Below are 25632 nucleotides of genomic sequence, written 5' to 3'. Positions count from 1 at the left end.
GTCCTGTTTTTCTTGCACGAGTAGCAGAGGTGTGTCCAGCGTGACTCTGGACATCCTGAACGAACGTGAAGGTGATAATAAGCAGTTGCTTAAAACCTTTGCCTAATGCCCAGCGGAATTTCCTTCCTTTTCCAAGAGAGTGATGGGTGAGGCGGTTGTCTGTGAGCGTTCTTCAGGAGAAGTTGTGCATGATGGAAATGATTCATCTGTGAAATAGCACATGGCTAAGCTGCCTGATGCTGTGTGCTTTATGTCAGTATCAACTGAAAGGCATTAGAAAGCTCTGACTTAAAGATTTGTCCAGGAATAGCTTCTGCCTTCACTTAATGTCATACAGAAGCTAGTCTCGGCCAGAATTATTTTTAGAGTAGAGAATTTATTTAAAAAAAAAAAAAAAAAAAGTGCAATCTGTAATTATTAAATCTGGAATGGAGCAATTTCTAGTCCTGATGGAGTACCTATCAAATGGCTGCCATGTGGTCGTGAGAGCAAATCTCTTGGCTGGAGCTTCTCTTGGCTTTGAGCAGGAGTTGCAGTTAAACTCTGCCATAGTTTCATTAACTATTAAACTGTGGCTGCTTCCTTGCTGAGGAGTATCCCTGGATGGGCATTGACAAGTATTTTTGGCCACAGTCAACAGCTGTGAACATTTCTTGCTTTGGATACCCAACCTAGGAGACCTGTGAGGAGACCTGTGATTAATTCACGTTCTTTGTGGAGAACCAGAGAGAAAAAAGGAAAGGGAAAAAAAGGAAAAAGAAAAAAAAAAAAAGCTTGGAGAGAAGCAGCTCTGCTGAAAGTTATTTCTTGAGTGTTGAGTTGGTTGTAAGACGTCTTGAGCTCATGTGAGTTGAATCCAAGCCATTGGCCATGTCTGGGAGCCAAGTAGAGCTGCTCTGCGGAGACATCCTCACCTACTAAGCAGATGCCTCTGCTGCTCCAGAGGAAATCGGTAGTCTCCAGAACGTCACCCAGTCTCCTTCCCTTGGAAGATCTTTTCATAATTTTGATCATTTTTATTCTATTTTTATATATATATATAAGTTGGTAGATCTGCTCTGGAGATCTGCCTTTTCTCCCAGGCAGATCTCCCAGGCTCCTGCCTGCTGTTGGAGTTGTGTCTGCACAGCGTTAAAAGGCTTCTGCTGATTCCAAAAGATGTCAGGAGCCACGTGGATGTATCTTAGGGTCTTCTCTTGCTCCTTGGGGAAAAAAAACAACTAGTAATAACTATATTGATTGAGGTATTTTTCGAGCCCAAGTTTCTTGCCTAATGAGAATCGAAGTGGGCAGCGTACTTTCAACATGAGGTTTAATAACTTCATAAAGGGCAGAGGGGGATGCAGATGTCAGCGTGTTGGTCTTGTTTGCATGGTCAGTCAGCCACAGCAGGTCCATGCCAATGCACAGGCAAGCTGAAACCTCCTGAAGTGGTCTGAAACCTCCTGAAATGGTGACTCTCTTCAGTGGCAGGAATGCTACATCTGAGAACGAGCAGTACGTGTGTGCAACTGTTTTGAACACTAGTTCGGTTTGCCAGCACGCTCGAGGCTGGGATGTGTGGCAGAGCAAACCAAAAAACATCGTAGGCAGACACAACACACGCCATCTGCATGTACAGCATAAGGGATCCAAGCCCAGAAAGATACCTGCGTGTTGTGTGCGTGTGCACATTTCTGGGAGGCTTTCTGCACCATCTTTCAATCAAAAGCCTCGATACCAGCAGCATTTACCTACTGTCACTGTTTTTGTATGGAGAGCAGAAGAAAGAAGCCAGCATCAAAAAAAGACTAAATTTTATTGCCCAACTACCATCCTTACTGCCATCTTCAAGGTACATTTTTATAAAGATGAACGTAAGGATCTGATGTTGCTCTGCCCAGGAGAAGGTAGCCCAGCAGCTACCAGGAGGCATTACCAGTGACTCTGAAGTTACGGCCGTGCCGAGTGTTACTTTAAAGCAAGGTTTTTCTGTTTCTCTGTACCAAAATTAGGCTATTTACTCATAGGATACAGATTTTTTTCAGTTAAGAGTCAATAATGGATTAGGTATTAAGAAGAATTTGAAAGTTACCCCTTTTATTTCTCCAGAGGAAAGAAAGAAGCGTGGTTGTTGCCATATTTTTAAGTCCCTTTTATTTTCATGTCATTGTCTTAATAGTGAAAGCTTTGCAACGAGGTAGATCAGAGCAATGGTTTTTAACAGACGAGTTGTGAAAACAGCCAGCAGCATCACTTGCCTTATTTTTCTGGTCTCTGCAGACAGATGCAGACATCTCTGGCTGCAGCAGGCTCGCTCCAAAGAGCCCCAGCTGCTGGGCTCGGCGGAGCTGCGGCGCTCCGTGTGTGCGGAGGAGTGTTGGGCTGGGGGAGGCTGCATGTTGTATCACAAGAGCACTTAGGAAGCCTGTATGTTTGGGATATTTAACTAAGGGCAGATAATAGGGATCAGGGGAACGGGGTGGAGGCTTGAAGCCGCAGAGCTATTTGCTAAATCACGCTTAATGCCTGGTCTCTAGCTTGTGATAACATTTCTTCGTTCTTCCTCTCTCTCCCTGCAGCTTGACCCTCTTCCAGAAAAGGTTTTCCAGCAGAGAGCAAATGCTAATGCAGTGCACTCAATGGAGAAAGTAATCGAGATACACAGTGAGTATAGCCCCCTTCACCCAGCTGATTCCCTGGTGGGTTGCCCTGAGGACACCCCTTCCAGTTCTTCATCATCCTGGCAGCTCCATCTTCAGCGTCAGGCCGCTGCCTGCCCTTATCCAAGTTTGTGGGTGGTCACTGCACAGTGAGCTGGATTTAGGCAGCTGCAATCTGGTCTTACTGTATGTGCAGTAGAGATGCACGGGGAACAGCAGATTCAGGGAGATGCTTTGGCTCTTGAGAGAGGACTGTATCGGTGCTCCTGCCTTCACAGCCTGCTGTTCTGCTGGTACGGGTTGGAGCTGTGAAGTGCAGAAGTTTGTGTCAGCGAAGGTGAAGCAAGCTGGGAGCCATCCCAGTCCTTCTGCAAGCTGTTCTGATCTCACTGGGGAAATCAGTATTAAAACTAGTGCAGTAAGACCTTTAAAATCTCTGTAGAGGACAGGCTGTCCTGCACTTTGGCATGTGTGTTTCTCTCTTCAAAGGCAATTCAAGTATCTCTGACTAATGAGAGTCTCGTTGTGCGTTGTTGCATCCATTAATTCAGAATGGATATAGGGATAAAGTTAAGAATGCTGCATTAAGCTGCTAATCTTGTGGGTTTATTTAGGTGGGGAGGTTACAGTCATTGTGGTTGAAGGTTTCCTGGGGACATTCTTGGGGAGTGAAAAGAGCCTGAATAACATGGGAATCTCGCTGTGCTAGGTCTTGACATCTTCCTGCTTCAAACATTTGCGGTGCAGAACTGGAAGGGGGGTTGGTCTTCATTTTTTAGGGAGAAAGTAGAGCTTAAAAGAGGCCAGAGCATTTCTCCCACTCAAAAGTGCCCAGTAACTTCAGGAATCAGAATTCCATTTCCAGCAGCCACTCTGCAGACTGCTTAGAGCAGCAGTGTGACACTTCAGCAGCACCTTGAGGCAGACAGTGATTAAAACTGAGCACAGCAATTTAGAAAAGGCACTTTGAGTAAGACCCTCAGGTAGGCACGGAAGAACTGAAGAGGTTTGAAAAGAAGTCCCTCCTCCCCATCCACTGGCCTCGCTCTACAGGTTCCTGCTTTCAGGCTTTGCTGTGACTTCTTGGGTACCAGCAAATTCTGCATGTTCTACCTGGGAGCCAAGAGGACACTTTTTATTCTGATGCCCTGAAGCATCCTCTATGCTCTTTTCACTGAAAAAGGATGTTCATCATAACAAACTGCAGCCATACAGAAATAATGCAACTTGAGCTTCTTTATTCCTAAGTGATTTGCCCAAAAAAGCATAGCAGGAACCTGACAGTTAGCAGCTAAATTCAGTCCAAATCCGGGTTGCATCCTTCCCTCTCGTATATTTTATCTCTGGTCAAAAATTTCTAAGGATTTTGAAGTGAAAAGAAACGTCATTATTCTTTGAGCACCTAAGTGCCCCCTTTTGTCAAGGCAGAGGGGTGCTGTACACCTCTGTGCAGCTACGATCCTCACACCTCCAGCACTCCTCCTGTGTTTGTCCTTTCAAAAATCCAGTTTCAGCCTCCCACCTTTTTTCCCTAGCCAAAGGAGAAAAGCATCTTTCATTGCAAGACAGTGATTCAGCCCTGATTTGATATCTTAGGTGTCCTTATGGGGTGCATGTTTCTAAATGTTCCTAATATGTTTTGGATTAAAATTTTGCTTTCTTGTGCCTGCACCCCTACAAAATATCTCACAGCCTTGGAGAGCTGTTACATTCTCATGCACTCAGTTTGATGCCAGCTGTGGAAATCTGTTATTTCAGCCTCCTCCATTTTTAGTACTTCTGTATGGACAAGGGTTTTTATGCCTTATATCTGAGAAATAAGCGAAATAGAAGGTTGTTCCACTGCACTGTTTTCTGGTGAAGAAAGGTACTGCTGTTTGCATGCTCACTCAAACAACCAAGCTGGAAGTGCCAGTGAGTGCAGGATGAGTCTTCCCCAGTCATCTTCTGGGCCTGGAGGAGTGGGAACACGGTGCTCGACCCGTTACGGTGCGGGTGCCCTGACTGCTCCTTTTCTCACCTCTGCCACAGGCAAGTATTGGCATTCACTCCAGCGTTACGCCTCCACGGTGGGCTACTCCCTGGTGGAGGCACAGAAGTGTGAGAACGAGGAGGCAGAGACGGTGACGGCCATGGCATCTCTGTCAGTAGGCGTGAAGCCAGCTGAGAAGCGGTGAGTTGCTTTCCTTCTCTTTCATCACCACAGCTCAGGGGGAGCCCTGGTGGGCAGCCGTCTGGGTTAATCCTTTTAACCACTGCATGTGCTTTCACCCGTCTCCTGCCCTTCAGGGGCTCTCTGAAGACCTGAACTGCAAAAGAACAGCACTGACGTGAACCCTGTGTGGTGCTTTAGTACGGTGCACGCAGGGCCTGACATCTTCCCCCTGGTGGGCACATAAGGTGTGAGACGTAGCACCACAAGTTGTCCAGCTCTGTCACGCTCAACAATCTTTTCTCTCTCCCCACTTTCCTCCCTGCCTGCCTGCGAAATCGCTCAGACCTGATGATGAACCCATGGAAGAGGAACCTCCCCTGTAGCATTCATCTTTGAGCTGGAGTTCTCCTGTTTGTTCGTCTTCGTCTTGAAGCTCTGCCAAGAAGCTTTCTCTTGTTACTCCTGCGTCCTGTCATGGTTTTTTCCAGAATACAGAAGGACAACCAGGTGTAAAACAAAGCAACCGAAAAATCTCTCCATATCTATACGCGTCTACAGTATATATTTGCTGAAAATGAAAAATGCTGGTGAAGAGCAGCAAAGGACTGACACGCTGGGCACTCTTCCTCTGGTCCTCACTGGGAGCGGAAAGGGGAACGACGCCCGTGAAGTCTTTGGCAGAGTTGCCAAAAAGTGAAAAAATCAAAGATTCAACAACACATACGAAAATAAAACAAAAAGACCTTAATGTAAAACTGGTGCTTACAATTTGATTACCCACAATTCAGCAATCTCCGCTTGAACCACTCAACCCATCTTGTAGTTTCATTTCTTGGATTTTTTAAATGGCTCTTGCCTGCCTGTGAGTCAACGACATTCTTGTCAAAACCAGAACAATGTGAGATGGTGTATTTTTAATGGGGAGGGACAGGGAAAGAGGACTAGTCTTACATCTAAAGGAAAGGGAAAGAGAGGGGGGAAACACAAAAGAGGAAACGGTAGCCCAGATGGAGTCGGCTTTATTGTCTCCAAAGCCATCTGAAGATGAGTTTGTGCCTTTTTTTTTAATTGATGGATTTGGTGCAGCTGGATTTTTGAAGTTTGAGGAACAATGCCTTAAATAAAAAACAAAAAAAAAAAAAACACACAAAAAAATAAAATAAAAAAAACACAGCAGTTCGTGAATATTTTTCCTCTGGTTGGGAAAGCCAAGAACTGCCATCAGGAAGGAAGACTTTTTGGCTTGTGCTGGCATGATGGTGGGAAGCAGGCATCAGCTGAACAGAGCGTCTCCAAAAACTGTCTACAAGTTTGGATTTGTTTTGTTTTCCTTCATTGCTGTTTCAGAAAAAAAAAAAAAAAATTAAGGTAGTTGCCAAGAAAGTGGCAAATACTGTTGGGTCTTTGAAATTCAACCATTTTTAAAATCAAATTTTCAAATGTTTTCTCTCTTCTACATTATCTAGTAATTGAACTTATCAATTTGGTTGTTGAAGCATGTATTAGACACAAATGCAGGTTTAAGACTGGAATGCTTTTTATTAAAAGCAACTAGCATGAGATATTGCTTAAATTGTTAGGTATAAATATATATATGTGTATAATGTATATTCCAAATGTATTCCAAGCTTAGAAACCGGATTCCTATGAATTATTGATAAAATATTTATAATGCATTTATAGAAAAATATATGTAATAAATGCATACTATAACAGTAGCCATTGAAAGCTCCCTAGGGACAGATTTGTGAATTGGAACGTAAAGGTGCTTTTGGAAAAGGATCCAGGTTGAAACTTGAGGACTTTCAGACGACAGGTTGGAAAGTTTTCAGATCGCCAACACGTTAGCCACTGGGCAACTACCCTAAACATTTGTATTTTAATTTAAGGTTTTTAGTTGTGATCCTTTTCTAACAAAAATGAGTTTTTTATAGCAAAGACTATGAATTTGCTGTTAATTTTTATATCGATATTTCACAAAACCCTAAAGAAGCCTTGTTTGTGTGAATCTGACATTTATTTTCTATTTGGCAGGTTTTGTTTCTGAATGGCAATAGCGTCTAAACCTTTTTCCTCCCATTTTTCTTGCTTGTACATTATTTTCCTTTTTCTTTTTTCCTTCCCCCTCTCCCCCCTCATCCCTTTCAGTCTTTTGTACAGTGAGCAGCTTTCTGCAGGCGTAAGGAATTGTTGCAGATTGTCAGAGTTTATTTTTGGAAAGCGTGCGTTTACCGAGGAGGAGGGAATGCAATGGGCTCTTTTGTATAATGATACCACCGACTGTATATTTCCTCAGTTCTGTTATAGTAGCTATGTAAAGAAAATAAGGAGTTTTCTTACCTTAAACATAGTAGTATTACAATGGGTGATGTATTTATCCTCCATGTGGATTGTAGTGAGGATTACACGCGGCTTTAGTAGCTACCATATGGAAGGCTTGTCAGACACTCGTGTGACAACTGGCATTTTCTCTCTCACGCACACGGACACACGGACACGCAGACACACAGACACGCACGCACGCGCACACACACACACACACCACGTACTTTCTCTCTCCTCCTCTTTCCGAATCACCGTTGCCGGTAAAGTCGCAACTTTAGCTGCCTGAAGGACTTTTTCCTAAGTTATTTCTCCGAGGAGGTCATTGCGGTGCGCGAGCTGAACCTTCAGCCTTGGCTGGATTTCCCTGTCGCCTCTGGAAAATGGCCCCTAGGAGAAGCAGCTAATCCCTGGCTCGAAGAGTTGAACAGCTTAGAGGAGACCGGATTGACACGTGTACCTTCTTACAGCAGTGTAGGATAGCACAGATCCCTCGTCTGAACAACCAAGGGTATATTTTTATTTTATTCTGTTATTATGACAACTGACGGGGTCATTTCTAGTAACTTATTTTCCAGTTCTTGAAGGGGCTGTTTTCATTCCATTCAGGACTCACTTGTGGAAGGAATTTGAAGCATACCATATGTGTGAGCAAATGCAAGAGGCTTTTGTTTTGTTTCTCAGTTTATAATGCAATTGAAAAACCAGACACTACTGTATTTGAGTTTTGCAGACCCAAGTACATTTTAAACTCACGAATAGCTTCGGTCACTAGGACCATCCTCAGCGTATTCTGAAAATAACCTTCCCGTGTCAAAGCACGGCGTACCTGCAGATGTTGTTTTTTCAAATGACCACTTTGCTGCTGTGATCTAAAATTAATCTGGCTGCGGAATCTGGTGACGTACTTTAAATTTTCCTTTAGCCGTTTATAAGCTGTGGGCAGTGACCACGTTTACATGATCATTTCTGTTGTCGGGTCTTCCTGGCGGTTTTGTATTTTCGCTCTCGGTTGTGGCAAACCTTCTCGTGTTCCCGAGAGCCGCCGGCCGCGCCGAGCTGGTTTCTCTTTCAGCCAGAGACACTCGAGAGCGCGCCGCCTCGCTGCTTTCAGGATGCCGTGTTCGTTTCTTTACATCGTTTTCACCGAGCTTTTGCCAGGGACAGGAAGACTTCCCAAGACCTTTACAGCTCGTCTCCTCCCGAGTCCAGACCGCGGGGATTTCTTTCCTTGCTGTGCCCGCTCCCCAGGCCCGGATCCTCCCGGTGGCCACAACGGGCGCAGGGCAAGAGGAGCCCTCACTTTTTGAGGCTCTTTTCACCTTTTTGAGCCGTTAGCTTCCTCGTTTCAGGTGCCGCCGCCCCGCGCCGGCTAGGCCGGGCCGCTGGGCCGCCATCATGGCCTCCATCTTGGAGGCGCGGAGCACGGCCTGGTCATGGCCGCGCCGCCGGGGAGCGGGCCCGGTTTGCAGTACACAAGTAACCGTTTGGTTTTCCTTTGGGTTTTCCTTCTTTTTTCTTTTTTCTTTTCTTTTTTTTTTTTTACTTTCGATACGGAACATTCCTTTTTTATTAGTCGCAGTCATGTATTCATTCCATTCTTCCTTTTGTAAACTTTTTGGGCCCACGTCTTTTATGGGCATTGATATATATAAATATATATATAAATATATATGAATATATTTTTTTAAGTTTCCTACACCTTGAGGTTGCATGGTCTGTAAGGTTGGCATGTCTTTATATTGTATACAGATTTTGCACGCCAAACTTGGCAGCTTTGAAAATGAAAAAAAAAAAATTGTGTTTTTTTTTTTCCTTTTTTTCCTTTTTTTTTTTTTTTTTTCCTCTCGTGGCATTTGCGGAGACTAAAGTTGGGACGTTTTTGTCACACACGCACGCACCCACACACGCACCCACACAGATACACACCAAGGAAGGAGAGTGGGAACATTTTTTTGCGTCTTACTGAACTTAAGAAATTGTGCTTTTTATTGTTAAAAAGAAAAAAAAAAAAAGAGTAAATAAAAAGGACTACTTAAACATTTCTCATTTTAAGAAAAAGAAAAAAAAAGACGTTTATCTAGCACTTGTGACTTACCAATAATAGAGTTTATTGTATTTATGTGGAAACAGTGTTTTTAGGGAAACTACGCAGAACACACAAAGTTAACTGCCTGTGTCATTTTTTTTTTTTTTAATTTGGTTGGGTATTTTATTTTAATTTCTTGGCTGGGTGGGGAGGTTGGATGCAACCCTTTGTCAACACATGTAGTCATTAATTCTAAGATGATGAATGACAAGGACTTTAAAGAGTTAACTCTTCAGCACAGCTGTGTTAACTTTTTTAAAATTACTTTTACATGATGTATTGCTAGGTTTCACTTTAAACAGTCGTGTACTGTGCAACACTGTGGTTTAAAACAAGACTTTACATCAAAAGGAAAACATGTTTCTTCATTGTCATGAAGTTGGGCTCGTTCTCAGCTCATCTTCTCTTTGTCTTTGATATTGATGAAAAAGTATCCTATTGAAAGAAAATAAATTAACACTTTTCTGTGCTCCATAGTGGAGGCGCTATTTTCCAATTTATGAGGATGACAAACTTATATATATAATATATATATAAAAGTGGGGGGAGGGGTTGAAACATTATTCACCCAAGAGCTTATTACAGATATGTAGTATCAAAAAGTTGTAACTATATTATATTCTACTTTATACCTATACATGCTCAGTATGACGTCACCATTGGTAGCAGCTACCGGTTTACGCTGTAATTTAGACACAATTTCACTCTTATTGTATGGACCCTACTTTAAGTGATGGTAGCATTCTTTGTGCTAAATTTTCTGATGGTCCTTTGTTTTACTTGGTGGAGTTGGAATATTTTTCTCATTCTTGTTTTTGTTTGTTTTTTGTTTCCGTTTTTTTCTCTTTTTTTCTCTCTCTCTCTTTTTTTTTTTTTTTTTTTACTGGCCAATGGTGTCTTTCTCTGACAGTACCGACTTCAATTTCAACTTTATTAGGAGTCCAGTATTTTGTACCACATTATGACAACTTGTTATTCTTGTGGTGTAAATAAAAAGAAAAAGTTAATTATAGTACCACCTGTGTTTCTGTTGCTGATCTTCTTGTTGTCTGGTGCCTTTGGTCTGATGTGATATTTCATCTGCAACATCCATGCGTGTGTCGTGGTATCTGTGGAAGGAAAATTGTTAGAGCTCCTGCCCAATCTCCCTCTGCAGGGTGAGGGCAGTGGGGCTGGAAGCCCACCTTCTCACCTCCCCAGGCACGTGCCGTTTTCCCAGTGGCTGCAAGTGAAGCCACAAACATCCAGGATGGTCTCATCCTTTGGAACAGAGGAGGTGGTGAGGCATAGCTGGCTTTTGGGAGCACTGCTGGCTCCACTCACACAAGGATCCTGGCTTGAAGGACCTGGATTCATCCCTGGGTTTGCCCAGGATCAGGACTGAGGGGCTCCCTGAGGTTCTCAGTGTTCCTCTCAAGTTCAGACGAGTTAAGCAGTTTCACCCTTTTTCTTTTATGGGCTCATTCAGACTTGGTTGTCTTCTATTTAGCCTCCATATCATCCTTGTGTCGAGCTCTCTGAATCACCTAAAGTCAAGTTTCCCCATGCACGTCAAATGAAGCATCCTCTGATTTCAAGGCAACCAGCTACACTTCGGATCTGTTATCCCGTGCTTTCATTGCCTCCTTCCTGGATGAAGACAAGTCCTGGGGCACCTGTTTAAGCTAAGGCTTGTGTTAGCTCTGCAGGAAGATTTGCCCATCATACGGGAACTGCTGCAGAGCACAAAAGGGCACAGGCCTGATGCCATCTGCCCTGCAGAGCAGTGTCCCAGCCTGCGAGCAGTTCATGAGGCAGTATACAGGGAAGGGTCAAAACCTAGGGACCAACTCCTGGCTTCAGAGTCCTGGCAGCAGTGGTGGCACCACCCTATCTGCAGGCAGGGACCACAAGGGGCTGGCAGCGGGCTGCAATAACCCCACGTGCCAGTGCTGAGCATCGGGAAGGGTCATGCAGGAGCCGGGGGAGCCCATCAGCTATGCTGAAACCCCACCACCAAGCAACCCGGCCCAGCTCCTTCGGCCCAGAGGAAAGGGGCTGCTTTTGTGGCAGGGCGGGGTGTCTCGCACACCATTTCAGTTTCCATGCAGTGCGTTTGTCAGAGGTTGTTAATCCTTTAAGAAGCCCCAGGTCTCGCTCTGCAAAGCCAAATGTGCGCTTCGGGCTCTGATAAACACTCATTGCTGAGCGGTGGTTTGGAGACCCTGCAAATTAGGGGGATGGAGGGAGGCTGTTTAAACACGCTGCGTGTTTTGGAGGGTAGCCTGTAACAGCGCTTCCTTTGGCATCCCTAGGACCAACAGGATCTGATTATCTGCATCTGCAGAAGTGCTTTTTGCTTATCCAAAACCCCCCGGTTAAAACCTGCCGGTCCAGCCCCAGGCATGCAGCTTGCTGGGGAGCAGGACCTGGCCCGTGAGTGTTGACGTGTCAGGCCTGCGAATGCATCTGTGATCCAGAGCTGCCTAATCTCGCCTGAAACGCTCCGGGCGCGCTGCTCGGCGCGAACACGTGGATGTAAACCCGACACGATGCAGCGGGGAGGGCTCAGCGCAGCCGTGTGGCATCCGCGCTGGGGTCTCTGCGGGAAATAATAATGCACTTCAATAACTGCTGCCTTAGCAATGGAAATTTTTATAGCCAGAAATCTGTTAATCCTAAAGAAAATAACGGTGTGCTGAAACGAGCGTGCCCCGGCCCCTTCGTGGTGGTTCCCGGGGCACCTGCGAGCAGCGGCACTGGGGGCTGCCCAGCGGCACTGAGCTGGGGCTCGATGTCCTTTCCCCTTCCCCTTCTGTGCTTAGGTGGCATTTTTCTTGATTTTTCTCCTTAAAGGAGGAAGAGGCTGTTCCTCACTCCGGGCAACGAGTCAAGACTTTGTGCTTTAAACAAAGGTCCCTGTAGGAACAGGAGTGCTGCAGGGGAAAGAACAGGGTCCAATATTAAACGCACAGCCTGAGCACACGGGGGGCAAGAGTTCAGCCTGTGCCAGCAATACGTCCTGGTTTTACGATGGGATTTGGCTCTGCGCTGAGTGGAAACTTTCTCCTGGGGCTGGTGCATGTTTGATCCTCTTACGGGCTGCTCTAAAGCCCGTTCGGGGGGTTGGGAATGCGTTTGTTCCCCCTGCCTGCATGGGACACGCAAGATGTAAGTGTAATCCACAAAGCTGCCCTGGGCAGTAACACCACACATTTTCCAAGGTAGCCCCAAAAGGTTGGTGGCATCCGCTGCTAAAGCCATACAGTGGGATGGGCTGATGGCTGCAGGTGCCCCACTCAGAGCCCTGTGGGTGTTGGATCACATCGCGGTGCCCAGCATGGCACATGGAAAGTTGTATTAAGCACAAACGAGCAAGCTCGGGGGAATACAGCAATTTCAGAGCTGACTGATCTAAAGCAGACAAGAAGATTGATCTGAGGTGCCCCAGCTGTGCTTGGAAGCCTCCTGAGATCAGACTTCTTGCCTCCATTGGCTTCAAGGTCCTCTTGTCTCCTCAGCAAACGTGCAGGATGGCCATTGCTCTGAGCTGCTCAGGGACCAGCAAAAGCTGGCAAATCTCTGGCAATGCAAGAAAGCCAGGCCCTCAGCAGGGCCGTGCAATGCTGCTTGGTCCCAGGATAACACAGAATATATTTTAATAATTGTGAAAGAAAAAAAAGAAACTTTCTTATGCTGTGGGGAAGTCACAGCCTGCTCTTGTTTTACAACAGCGTAACTTAGCAAAAACAGTTCCTGCTGAGGCTGGAGAATATATTCATATTTCATGGCGGTGCAAATAAAGTCTCTCACAGGCTGCGCTAATGAAAGGCTTCAGCAGGGAAGAAGCAAGCGTGGAAGAACTAATTACAGGTTTAGAGGGAACGTGGATCATCTCCGTGTGTACTGGGGCGCTTATCAGGTCTGCCTGTGGGATTTCTAGTTGCAAGGATGTGGAAATCCTCAGGGCTGTGCACCTCTGCCCAAGGCTGAGTACCCCCAGCCTTCACCCGGGCAGTCTTCCTCACAAGCAGGCCCTCGTGGGTGCCTGTACAGTTTCTCCTTAGGCAGGCAGGTAGTGATGGGGCTCTCCAAACACTCTGCGACACCAACACATGCAGCTGTGGAAGGGCCCCTCGTTACTTAAGCACTCATTAGTTAAGTCTGGCAGGCTGTGCGGCCTTCATCCTCACAGGTTTTCAAGATGAGGCTGGATAAAGCCCTGAGCTGAGCAACCTGGTCACAGCTTACCCTGCTTTGAGCAGGGGGTTGGGATGGAGACCTCCTGAGCACCCTTCCTGCCTGAATTGTCCCATGAGCCCTCTGGAAACCTATAATTGGGAAGTTATTCCCCTGTGCGTTGCTGTGTTTTGGTACTTCTGTTTTTCCAGCAGCCTGCCTACAGCCCAGTCCTCCAGCCCCCATGGCTCAGGAGCCAATTCTTGCCTGCATAGGGACTTGTCTCTTGAATTTTGAGCTCATCTTCATGTGGTGCCTAAGCCTGAGAGTGCCCACAAGGCCTGGGACTGGTGCTTGGCCAGGAGACTGCAGACCTGGGACCTGCCTCCCCTCCAGGACCAGCCAGGGCTTTGCTTTCAGAGCTCAGAAGGAGACCACGCACTTCTCTAGGTAAGCCATGGGGAGCCCATGCCTGGTTTCTCTTCACTCCCCAAATTTAAAGCATGCTAATTGCTTCAGTAGCACTAATGAGGGTTGATAAAAGATTGTGGCATGCATTGCCCCCCTGCTGCAGAACCTCTTTTCCCTGGCCAAGCTGCTGCCCGATCCTAAGGGGAAAAAAAGGTATGGATTCTGCAATTTCAATGTATTTAAAGGAGAAAAAAAAAATCTTTTATTTGAGGATGTGTGTACAGAGAGCACGGTGCGTTTGTGCTTGTATCAAAGCAGAGCTCTCAAATGGTCAGCGGTTACAGAGGTCCTGCAGGAACACGAGACCTGTTTTCCATTAGATGAGGAAGGGAATGGGGAGCAATTCCCGAGTTTTAAAGGGGATTAAGTATCCAGAGTCCTTGAGAAAGCTTTCAAAATTTCACTCTTCAATTATGTGTTTTAGTTTGAAGGAGGAGAAGGAAAAAAAAAAATCCCTCTTTCCCCACTGCGTAGAGCAATTTCTGAAATCCTCCCCAATCCCCATGAATAATAGAGGCAGCGCGAGCTTAGCAACTGTGTTTCAGCCGGCTCGGGTCATTCGGTGGTGAGCAGCAGGAATTTCTGGGTGGCTCTGGGGCCTGTTTACCCGGGATGTGGGGCTCAGCACTGATGAGGGTCCCTGCCTGGCCACCGAGCCCAGCCACGGCAGGGTTGTGCTGGGCTCCAGGGCATCCTCCGGTCTCAAATCGTGTTCTGTTGTGCTCTGGGAGAAATAAGATTGGAACCACAAGGGATAAAATACACCTTTGGGAAAGGTGGTGGTTGTGAAGGGGAGGCAAGCTGAAGCAGAAACGATGGAAAAACGCTGCTGGGAGCCCCAGGGGTGTCCCAAACCTGAGGAGTGCTGGGCAGATGCTGGTGCAGCCACGAGGAGCGGGCCTGTGCGGCAACCTGGCATCCTCTGGCTTTATTTTTTTTGGCTGAGGAGCCCAGGGATGCCCACAGTGGGGTCAGCTCCTGAACCCCAGCTTGGGGGGATGCAATGGGGCTGCCGAGTAGCTGCGAGCTCACCCTGCGGGGCGGCTTCCCATAGCGCCGGCTGGAAGCCGACCAGGGCTGCCTGGTTTCCTCCGTGCTGACTGATGACGGCTTCTAATACGCTGATATACTTCTCCCGTTTTATGGGGCGGTTGATGCTTAGCATGTGGCTGGGTAAATGGCTCCGCGTTCGGCGGTGTAACAAATTGTCTTGGCCAGGTTTATCTGTTGGGCTTCATTAGGGACCTCTGTTGCGCCAGATTCTGGGGGTGCTGAAAATGAGACTTGAATTGAGTTATTCCTTGCGGGTTGCAGGCTAATTCTTCTTTCATCTAAAGCCTTTTCATATTTGACCTCTCTCCCCCTTATCTGTGACGGGTAATTTGATTTGCACTGTTATTTCAAAACAATTCCTTTTGGTTCCCTTTATGAGTCGAGAAAGGCAGGACTTAAGGACTTAAGTATCACGGGCTGCTTCCAAGCTCTGTTTTTGAAGGGGCTTGGGAGGACGCGGGGGGGGAGGAAGAGCAATCCGACCGGAGCGGTGAAGTATCTGCAGATCCCATTAGGATTCCTCCGAAGTGCATCTCGGATTCGCTCTGAGAGCTGGCGCGGAGGCGCGATGGATCACGCCACGGTCTGTCAGAGCCCCTGCTCCGAAGGATCCCGGCTCGCGGTGCTGGTGCTGCTGCTTGGTTTAGCAATTTATTCCTGGGGCAGCGCCATAAAAACTCCTCTAGCTGAGCTGCGCTGGCGTTTGTTTCTGGAGGGAGGGAAACAACACACAAACATGCAACTTCACGGCTCCCAACCTCCCCCTAGTCTAAAACACGGAGCCTTGATTTTTGTCCTGGGGTCCAGAGCAGCTCGTTTCCCAAGTTCATCGGTGGGGCAGCCAGCCGGTACCTGCCCAACACTCACTGCAGGGAGCCAGCCCTGCCAGCCAGGAGGGCCAAGTGGCGTTGGCATGAGCTCCGTGGTCTGCAGGGAGCTTGAACAAAGCCCATGCCAAAACCCCAAGGGCCACCTCATCAGGGTGGAGGTGCTGGAGAGAAGTTCCTGAGAGCAAATGACCTCCAAACAGCAGGCAGACCTCCTGCCTAGAATCTCGGATTTGCAGTAATTGCCTAAATAAATATTAAAAAATAAAGAAGGCGAGCTATGAGTCACCTGTGGAAGGAGCTGAGCCTCATCCTCTGGAGCAGAGACAAACTGCCCATGCCTGGAGGCAACCTGTGGAAGTTTTGGCTGGTGGTGATGGCAGTGAGACAGCTCCAGAGATGTCCAGGAGTGAGATAATTCTGGTCTTCCCCCTTGTCCCGCTGCAGGACAGTCTTCTGCTTTTCCATTTCCCTGTCTGAAAGAAGATTTGCCTGTCTCTTCCTCAGCTGTGGGACCGTGGGGAACTGGAGTTTGATGGCAGAGCTGCTCAGGCAAAAGCCAAACAGAGGAAATTAAAAATTGCTGTGAAAAATGTTCTGAAAAATGTATTGGCTTACAGTGCTCAATGGAAGCTCTCAAGACAAGAAAATCTTTTTTCTTTTTTTTTTTTCTTTTCATTAATCTCCCAGTCTTTTTTTTCCTGGGCAAAATAAAAGATGTTAGCCCAAAAGAACACTTCATATTTTGGTTGGTTGCTGGAAAAGTCAAGTGAAACGAGAAGAGGTGCACTGCCACCAAAACCATCTGTGGGCTTGGGCAGTCTTGCACAAGCCCTGCTGGGTGGTTGGTGAGAGCCAGCTTCTGGTTCACGTGCTTTTCAAATTTTTAGTTGATTTCTTTTTTTTCCAGACAACTTGGATTTCACTTGAAATCTGTCTGGCAGGACCTGGCTTCCAGCCCGCTTGGAACCGTGGCCCATGGAGATTAATGACATGGAAAATGAGGAACGCTGACCGTAAAACTCTGAAATTGTGGGAAAAGACAGCTTAGAGCCAGCCTTTGGTGAGGAGGTGTGTGACTTGTTCTGGGATGGTGTTTGGAGAGGCAAAGGCTCCTGCTGCTCTTGCAGGGGAACAGCCTCATATTTAACAAGAATGTCTTGAAAAAAGTCTGTCTCTCCGCTCACAAAGGAGCTGGAGTGTCTCAAGTACAGCAAGTCCTTTCCTTCCCCTCCCAGAGGGTGTGATCCAGGTTTCCGCGGTCAAGAACGTGTTCCTGAAAATACGGGACAGCACGGGCTGGGGCAGGGAATCGGCCAGAAGCTCCAGTCTCCGATTTCACCTCCCAACGTGGAGAGGGCACGTCCCTGCCCTGTGCCCCAGCTTTCCTGCCCGTAAATCAGCAGCTTCCTCATGTTTTGGGGAGCTGTGATAACCGGTGTGCAGCTGCTTCGAGCCATCCTCACCGCTTCCCGAGGGTTTTCCTGCAGTGCCAAAGCACTGGGGATGTGCTGCTGCTTTTGGGGACACTGAACAATCCCTCAGGCTCCAGTCCGGTGTGTCTTGGTTGTGTGTTTGTGGCCGGACTGGTGATGGGATGATGGTGCTCCCCTGCCAGCCTGAGCAGGGTGGATTTTGGGGGTTGCAAGCAGCAGGAGAAACAGGGAATGGGGATGCAGGTGGTGGCTGTTTCCCCTGGGTGGGATGTCCCTCTGGACTGGCTCTGCTGGGTTGCTAAGTAAAAGGCAGATGAAATGCAGATTTAGAAGCTTATTTATGCCCAGACAACAGGCTTTCATCTGCGAAGGTCCTCTGAGCAAAGTGCATCTCTCCACCAGGCAGGTATAATTCACTTGGAAACACATCTTGGGTTTCTGGTCCCCAAAAGGGGACCAGCACAGAGATGATGTGGGGGGTGGATGGTGTGGATATGGATGGGAGGAAAAAGGTGATTTCCACCTGTCAGTCATGCACTTTGCCACTTTGTGCCCAAGGGTTTTTGTGATTGTTTCCTGCCTGGTGGAGCTCTGTCCTCAGAGCCTCTCTCTCTCTGTTTCCTTCCCCAAATCCCAATAGAGCAGTATAAGCTCTTTTCTCCCCATTCTGATCCAAGAGCAGTCAATGGAGGCAGTGGTGGAGGGCACACCCAGAGGTGGCACAGAGCAAAGGATTTTTTTTTTTCTTTTTTCAGCTGCAATTTCCTCTCTTGGAGCTGTCTGTCTCTGGAGCAGAGGTGTTTGGCCATCCCTTCCGCGGACCCTTCCCAGCAGCCTGTCTCGAGCAGGACCGGTGGATGCAGGCACTGGATAAATCAGCAGAGCAGAGGCTCAGAGCAGTGATTTAGGAGGCTGGGGCATGTCCCCTTCTGGTCGTGACCCTGTGAAAGCGGGACGGGGAGAGGGAGAGGGCTGTTTGAAGTCCCAGCCAGCCGCCTTTCCTTTTCAGCCCGTTCAGCTGAGCTCGATTGAATTAACATCCCCTGGGTGGAAACAGGGTGAGGGCAGACTTCTGCCTCGTGGGTGAGCCCGTGGTGCCCGTGGCACAGAGAGGCCAGCTGCGGGAGCATCCCCACCCTTTGCAAACCACCCTGGAGGGGCTGGGTGGGTGGTTTGCTCCTTTGATTATTTCCCCTAACCCAGCCCAAGCAAACAGTGGAGAAACCAGGGAGAAGGGAAGGTGAGGATGAATGGGCCCTCAGATGGGGAAAGGTGGAAATCACCTGGAAAGAAGAAAGAAATGTGTGTGTATATGTATTTATATACATAAATTTATACAAAAACCTGACCCAGCCCTGAACTTTTCTGGCAGGGAAGCAAAATTCATGAGGAAACATAGCACAGCCTGCAATTCCTCATTATATCAGTGGGAGCGACGTTACTGGGGCCAGTAAATCTGCCAGATGGCAACGGGGGGATTAGGTGGGAAGGTGGGACCCGCAGGAGGGTGTTGTGTCTCCCCTCCCCAGCTCCCCCTCCGCCCCCACCTTCCTCGTTAAGGAATGTTAATCACCCCAGCTCCCAAAGTGCTCTGGGAGGTTTGCTTACCATAAAATCTTTACAGTGCTTGGAGAGGGGTTTTCCTTCCCCCTCTCTCCCTTGCATGCAAGGCTTGGGAGGGATGGCAGCTCAGAGCTTCTGCCCTGTTGGCGTCTCTGGGGTCTCTCCACCCACAGGAAACTTGAGGTGAGGATCCTCTCAGTGATGCTACAGGCTCCTGGTGTGATGGGGACCAAAATTTGGACTAGTGACAGGCTGGGGTTCCTTGTTCGTTAATGCCAGGTCCACGTGGTGTGGCATCGCTGGCAGCGTAAGCACAACTGGGATGAGAGGAGCGTGGGCTACATCTCTCCACATTTTTTTGACCCTGCTGCACTCATTGAGACTCATTTGCCCATTCATCTACCCAAGGGTTTTCAAGAAACTCAGAGATTTAATTTGTCTGATATAACTGCCCTTGGTTAGGTTAGTCCACGAGCAAGGAGCAGGCTCAGAGTTATCTGCAGGGCAGGGAAAAGGAAACAACCCGACAGATACATGCCTCAGAATCCCCTAAGCCTCGTTTGCTTAAGTAACCAGACCAGCGCTGCCAGGTTGGGATCAGTCCCAGCTGGGTGTTGGCTGCCCTGTGCTTCGCAAGGCTTCTGACACATCAAGGAAAAGCCTTTTCAACAAATGCACCAACAAAGAGATAAAATAAAAGATTAGAAATCAACAGGCTGGCAGAGGACCCAGCTGGCCCCTTTATCCCTGGGCTTGTTTATTTTCCACCATCACTGATGTTGTCCTCGCTGCTCCATCACGCCAGGAAAAACCGCAGCTCGGTCCTCCTTCCCCAGCTGTCCTGCTGCTCCCCCTTCAGCCTCCGTTTCCTCCTCATCCTCCCTGGCTGTCCGTGGCTGCGTGAGCTGTGAAGGATGGGCAGCTCTTCTGGAGGGGAGGAGGAAAAAGCGCTTCCCCAAGGGCTCGCTGTGATTTCTTGCGAGTGTTTACAGGATTAATACTGGCAAAAAGCAAGCCGCCGGCGGCTGTGCCAAGGGATGATATCACGGGGCTGACGGACTCCAGAGCTGCTTGGACAGATCCGCCAGAGATAAAAGGGGAAACGGTCTGATTAGACCGGATCCCCAGCCCATCACCTTGAGAAGATACACGGAGTATTTTGGGAGATAAAAAGTGCTGCAGCCCAGCGGGGTGCTGCCTTCAGCCACCACAACCAGGCTGAATGGCTGGCACTCCTCAGAGCCTGCTGAATTGTGGTGGGGGACGCATGTTTTGGTGATCCAATGGGGCTGTGTACACACACATGAGCAAAATATCGACCTATTTGTTAGTGATAAGGCCAAGCAACTCACTGCTCGGCTGCAGAGCTCTTTGCTTCAGGGTGTGCCTGCTGAGAAAAGCTTTTCTCTGTGGGGGGAGTCTGTGAGCTGGGAAGGAGCTGGTGGGGGAGCAAGGCAGAGCTTGTGTGCAGAGCTGAAGATGGAGCCCTGCTTCTGCCTTTCCCTGGGGAGCACCCGTGCTTCTTCAAAGCAAGGGAAGTATCAGCAAGGATTACAAAACCATCCTGAAAAGGAGATTCATGGGTTGTCTGCATTGCCCCTTCCTCCAGCTAGGCTGCTGTCTTTGCTGCCACGGTGCTGGTGGGGCCACCAGGCTGCTCCTAGGAAAGCTTGGGCTGGCTCAGAAACATTAAGACATGTCCTAATTTAATTGGGAAAATAAATAGATAAGTAAAATTAAAGCAACTCCAGGATTTCCAGACTGGGGAAAAAAAATAAATCAGTCCTTTCTTCCACTTTTCTCTGTGTGGAAGTTTGCTCTTAATTAATGCAGGTCTTTTATTTGGGGTTTGTCTGATTAGTTATTTATTTTTATGATGCTAGCAGGAAAAGGAGAAGCCTCAATGCCCAAGCTACGTCCAGGTGAATGTATAAGTCAAGGCCTTGCTCACCGAGTCCTACAGGGAGAGGAGTGCTTACGTGACCTTGTGGCTTTATGTCCTTTCTGATGAGGGACCACGGAGACTTTAGACCTCACTGAAGCCAAGGCTGACTGCAGCAAACTGATCAAAAAGCAAATTATCGTCCATGCGTCTGTCCAGAAATGCTTCAACCAGCCATCTGTGATTTATTTGCAGCACCGATTTTTGGAGCCTGTGATGAATGAACAAGGTAAGTCCAGTTTGGGTTTCGTTGTTCGTCTTTGTTCACCAGCATCCTGCCTGGGAAAGTCACCTTCCCTCTCAGGGTACTGCTGCCAACCAAGGATGGCCTGTGAGGTGTAGGAGTCTCGCACGATGGGTTGTTGTGTTTGGTTTGATTTTTTATTTTTAATGCTGCTAAAGATATACCACACGAGCACCCTGCACAGAGCACAGCCCCTTAGCACTGTGTTCAGGTGAGGAATGTGGGATGCAACAACCTGTGCTCCAAAGGGTTCAAAAGAGTGGAAAAGAGCATGGGAATGAACAAAAGCCCTGTTCCTCCTTGCTTTGCAGGTGGGGAACTAGTGCAGATGTGCGTGAACAGCAGGACGTGTCCCACCCTGGTATAGCTGTGTATGCACCTTTCTCAGCTCATCCTCCAGCTTCCCGCTTGAGTTGATGAGAGCACCTCAGAGCACAATTTGTCACATCTGCCCCAGGCTTAGTTTGCCTCAGGCTTAGTTTGGTTGTGACGAAGCAAGCTCTCTCCATTAGCTACAAGAGAAATGGCTTATACACGGCCTCATGTTCAGGGCTCCATGTCATGGAGCTGTGGGATGTCACCTGAAATGTGCCCTGAGGTACTTCTCACACCACTCTTTCTTTTCTTCCCTTGCCAAGAATTTCCTGCTTTGCAGTGCTTGCAGAGCGTCTGCCTGTCTCACGCTTGTTCCTGCCCAGAGCCCAGTGTTTCCCCAGACAAATGGGCATCCAGACAAGCCCAACCTTGGGAACATCATGGTGCAAATTCAAACTGAGCCACGTTATATTGCAGTGGTTACAGGACAAGATTGCTTATAGGGCCAGGCAGTAGAGGCTCAAAGAACGCTACATGATAAATTACACAATGTCGTCAGCTTTGATTGGTTTTTGATCTTTTGTCAGCTCAACGATGACTAATATGATGCAGCATGTGTGTCTCTGCCTACATCACTGCAGGCAGCATATCATGAGCAGTGCAGAAATAAATCATGCGCATCCCAAAGTACAATGAGAGCGTTAGTAGAGGTTGCGTCAGGTACCAAAGTCAAGGGCTCCTATGTTCCCTCAGGGTGCTCTGGGTGCTAAGGAAATGCTGTGGGGAGCCGGATGCTGTCTCCCAGGCAGGAACAGAAGACTGCACTGCTTTTTTATGCCTCGGTACCTCACACATACCAGCATCGCCCATTTTCCCTGGCATACTTGTGGTTAAGAGCCTAACCTGACTCAACAGCGACCTGAGAAAACATCGGTGTCCTTGCTCTGGTAACCCAAGCTAATTACTGGGAAATGACTAACAGGATTGGATGTAATCCTGTCTCATCAGCACTCTGCCCCACAGCTGCAATAGCAAGGAGAAAAAATAGGACTGGGCAGGAAAAGGGAAGGCAGAGCAAATAGCATCTCCAAAAACTTGGGAGGTTTTCCTCTGTGACTGACCACCTGCATCAGCAGCTCCTTGCTGAGAGGAGAGCATTGAAGCAGTGTGACCATGCCCTTTGTGGTGCCATCAGCTTTTTACCCAAGCTCCACCACACTGGATGCTGTCCCACAGTACCTCTCAGTGGTCATGGCCCAAGTACACGTTGGACCAACGTGTGCAGGACAGAAGTGGCCATGTCTGGTGTAGCTTCCTTCCCTTGGCATGGGACCACACAGCAAGCCAGTAACTGAGCTGGGAGGACATAAGGTTATAGTGGTGGCCTCTGGCCCATGCCTGTGCCCTGTGGATGCTGTTAGATGTCACCAGACAAGGGTGAGCCAAGGCTCCCAGAGAGGTAGAGCTGATCACTCCTCAGCAACCCTTTTCCTGCTATGGCAATTAGGAAGGCTCAGTTGGACCTTTGCAGGGGTTGTGATTTATGACCATCCTGAAGGATTTTGCTGGTGGTTTGGTTAGAGGAAGGCCCCCACCACTCATGGATGGTTTGAATTCGCAAGTGATCTGCTTTCTCCTCATTTCTGTTAGTGAACGTCAGAGACAATATGGCCATGGAGCTCCACATGGCCAGATCTGGCCATGATAACACACCCTGGGTCAGCACCGGCATCTACCTTTAGGTGGGTGGCCAGTTTGTGGCCTGGGGCCCCCTGCTTCTCCGTGCCCTGCATCTCCCTAGGTGGTGAAGCAGGAGAGACACCACTGGAGGCCCAGCCGCATGCTGGGACCAGGAGGTGCTGTCCTGTGACATGAAACAGAAAGCAAGGAAGACATGGGGAACACAGAGGCCCAAGTCCCATGATCTTTCCTAATGGAAAATTCTGCCAAATGGATGCTACAAAACAGTTGTTTTGGTAAAACTCAATTTTCCAAGAGGAAAATGGTTTATTTCACCTGGAAAAGATCTCACAGGTCATGATGCAAAATCTTCTATATATTCTTTACACTGGTGGAGGGAACCTAAAGGAAACCAGAGGAAACCATCCTCTCCCAGGGCTGTGGTGGGTTCCTCTTGCCCAAAGGAGGGTTTCCTGCCATCCAGTGGTTATTCCACCGCTGTGACCTCCCAAAAAAAAATGTCGGCCTGCAGCGCAGCTCGATTCTTATCTCCACAAAATGTCTGCCCCAGGCTCGCAGTGCAGCATTGCCTGCTTGCCTGTAACCAGCATGTTGCAACCTCTCTGGAACAGGGCCGAGGCATGGGCGATCACATACATTTTGAATTAGGAAGCCTTTAACTCCTTCTCACGCCATCTGCGCTGTCCTGTCTTTGTATTTTATAGCCGTTTCTGCAGCTCTCCAGCCTGCGGCTTGGTTACTTTTTCTTCCCCGAAGGCAGAACCCAAAAGGTTTTCTTTCCCCAGTGATCGCTGCTGTTGTGTTCGAGCTGGAGAAGCGGCACCACACCACCCTTCTCTGGAGAGCAGGCCGGGCAGCACACGTGGCTCCTCCATTTTGTCAGCCGCTTCGGCAGAGTGCCGGCGTTGTGGGTGGTGGGGAAACCTCCTGGTGTGGGTGCTGTGAAATCTGAGCGTGGGGCACCTCCACACCGTCCATACCCTAAGCTTAGCCTGCCTGGAGGTGTACCCTCAAAAACCTCTGGGGATCCCCAGTTTGTTCATGTCCATGTTACCCAGAGAAAATTATCTCCTCGACTGGTTACCTTCCGCCTCCCTCTAGTGGTTGTGGAGCCGGATGGGCCTGTGGTGGTGGCAGGGAGGTGGAGAAGGAAACAGCATCGCAGTGTGACAGCTTGCTAACTCCTCACCTTGTTATTAATGCGTCTGAAGGCCACAAGCAGGGTTCCTGCTTGGTCTGAGAGGGACACACACATGTGTGATATGTCCCTGGCACTGCCAAGCTGCAGTCCGAGCCCTGAGCCAGCACGGTGGAGACAGGGAGTCACACCCTGCAGCTTACTTTATTGTTTTCTTAAAACAAACACCTTATTTTTTCCCCCTAAAGAAATAAGCTAAAGAAACGGCTATGCGATTTGCATCATGCCTTAAACATGCCCTCTCCCTGTCCCCCATCTCCATGTCAAGACTAAGATTATGGGGCTTCGGTTTTATTCATGGGCTGAACCAATTCAAACATGTGGCCGAAAGACTGGAGAAGAAAGATGTTGTTAATCTGATGCTCTGGCTTCAGTTCCTGATGCTGTCAGCTGCTCGGAGAGTTAAAAATGAGTAGATGAGTATGGAGCTGAGATGGGATAATAAATATCAGGCCAGTACCCCCCTTAGTTTCTCCCCTGTCACCCTGAGATGTTTCAGAGCTGGCGGTATTCATTGCTAAGCAAACATCTGTGTGTGTGTGTGTGAACATCTCCTTCTCGCTAAATATCACAAGAAGGGAGGGAGCTCCTCACCATGCAGGAGCTGGACGGGCTCTCTGAGGTTTAACATGAGTCTGGGGCTGTATTTTTGCATTGACAACCCTTCACACCTGGCCTTAGCACAACTTCTCCTGCTCACCTAGCCCCGAGTGGGAGCTTTCAGGCTCTTAAGCCTGTGGAGCTGGTGGGCTCTGTGAGAGAGGAGGGAGCACGAAGTGAGGCTGAAGGCTTTGCCATTGCCTGTCCTGTCTTCAGACACTGGTTTCTGTGCCTGTGGGAATGGGACACATGAGCAAGGAGCTCATAGCGTGGCAGCGATGGGATTGGGCTGAAGCAGCCCCATCTGCGCTCCCCACGGGTCCCTGCAATGTTTCAGCCACTGACGCAAGTTCTCGGCCCCGTGCGTAGGCAGGGAGATGAGAGGGCTGCAGCAAGCAACTGGTGCATGCTGTTGCACTCCCTGCAGCCTTCAGGCTTTGCCAGATTTTCTTCTTTTCAGAGACCCTCCTCCCTACTAGGGGTTCCGTGCTTCAGCTGGTTTTGGCTTTGAAGGACAAGCAGGACGGTGGCTTGGTGGCAAGGTGCTGCTGGAGGTACAGGCACACAGAGATCCCCTGGCACCTGCCCATTGTGTTTCCTCACCCGTCACCTTGGCAGAAAGCTTTTTGGGTGTCAGGGAGGAGAAATGTCCTACCCAGGGCCTCACAACTGGAATGACCATGCCTGGCTCTTAGTCCCACCTTGCTGGAGCACTGCATCCTCATATAACCCCCCTATGTGCACCCCACAAAGTCCAGACCTCCTGCAGCTCATTTCTTGTGTGTGAGACCAGAGTCACCTACAAAGGGCGAGCAAACAGTGCCCTGAGAGCCCCAACCTTTCCCCGCCACCCCCAGGACGTCTCCCTGTCCTTCCGCTATGCCATCTCTCCTTGGGAACGGCCCAGCCATCGCTC

General features: G+C 48.5%; 1 protein-coding gene across 38 annotated transcripts in view; it reads left to right on the top strand.

Moving 5' to 3' along the window:
* The window catches only part of HDAC4 (histone deacetylase 4), a 234312-nt gene extending 224089 nt beyond the window's left edge, over positions 1–10223 (top strand). For all 38 annotated transcript variants that reach the window (XM_084288680.1, XM_084288701.1, XM_084288688.1 and 35 more), the window contains 3 exons: positions 2562–2646; positions 4674–4815; positions 5141–10223. In XM_084288680.1, coding sequence (XP_084144806.1) covers positions 2562–2646; positions 4674–4815; positions 5141–5180 — 267 coding nt within the window. In that variant the 3' untranslated portion in view covers positions 5181–10223. The remainder of the gene's footprint in view (positions 1–2561; positions 2647–4673; positions 4816–5140) is intronic.
* Positions 10224–25632: the final 15409 nt, after the last annotated feature.

This window comes from Netta rufina (assembly GCF_964035555.1).
Source record: "Netta rufina genome assembly, chromosome: 6".
NCBI lineage: Eukaryota > Metazoa > Chordata > Aves > Anseriformes > Anatidae > Netta > Netta rufina.
This window is presented reverse-complemented; position numbering and strand designations above follow the sequence as displayed.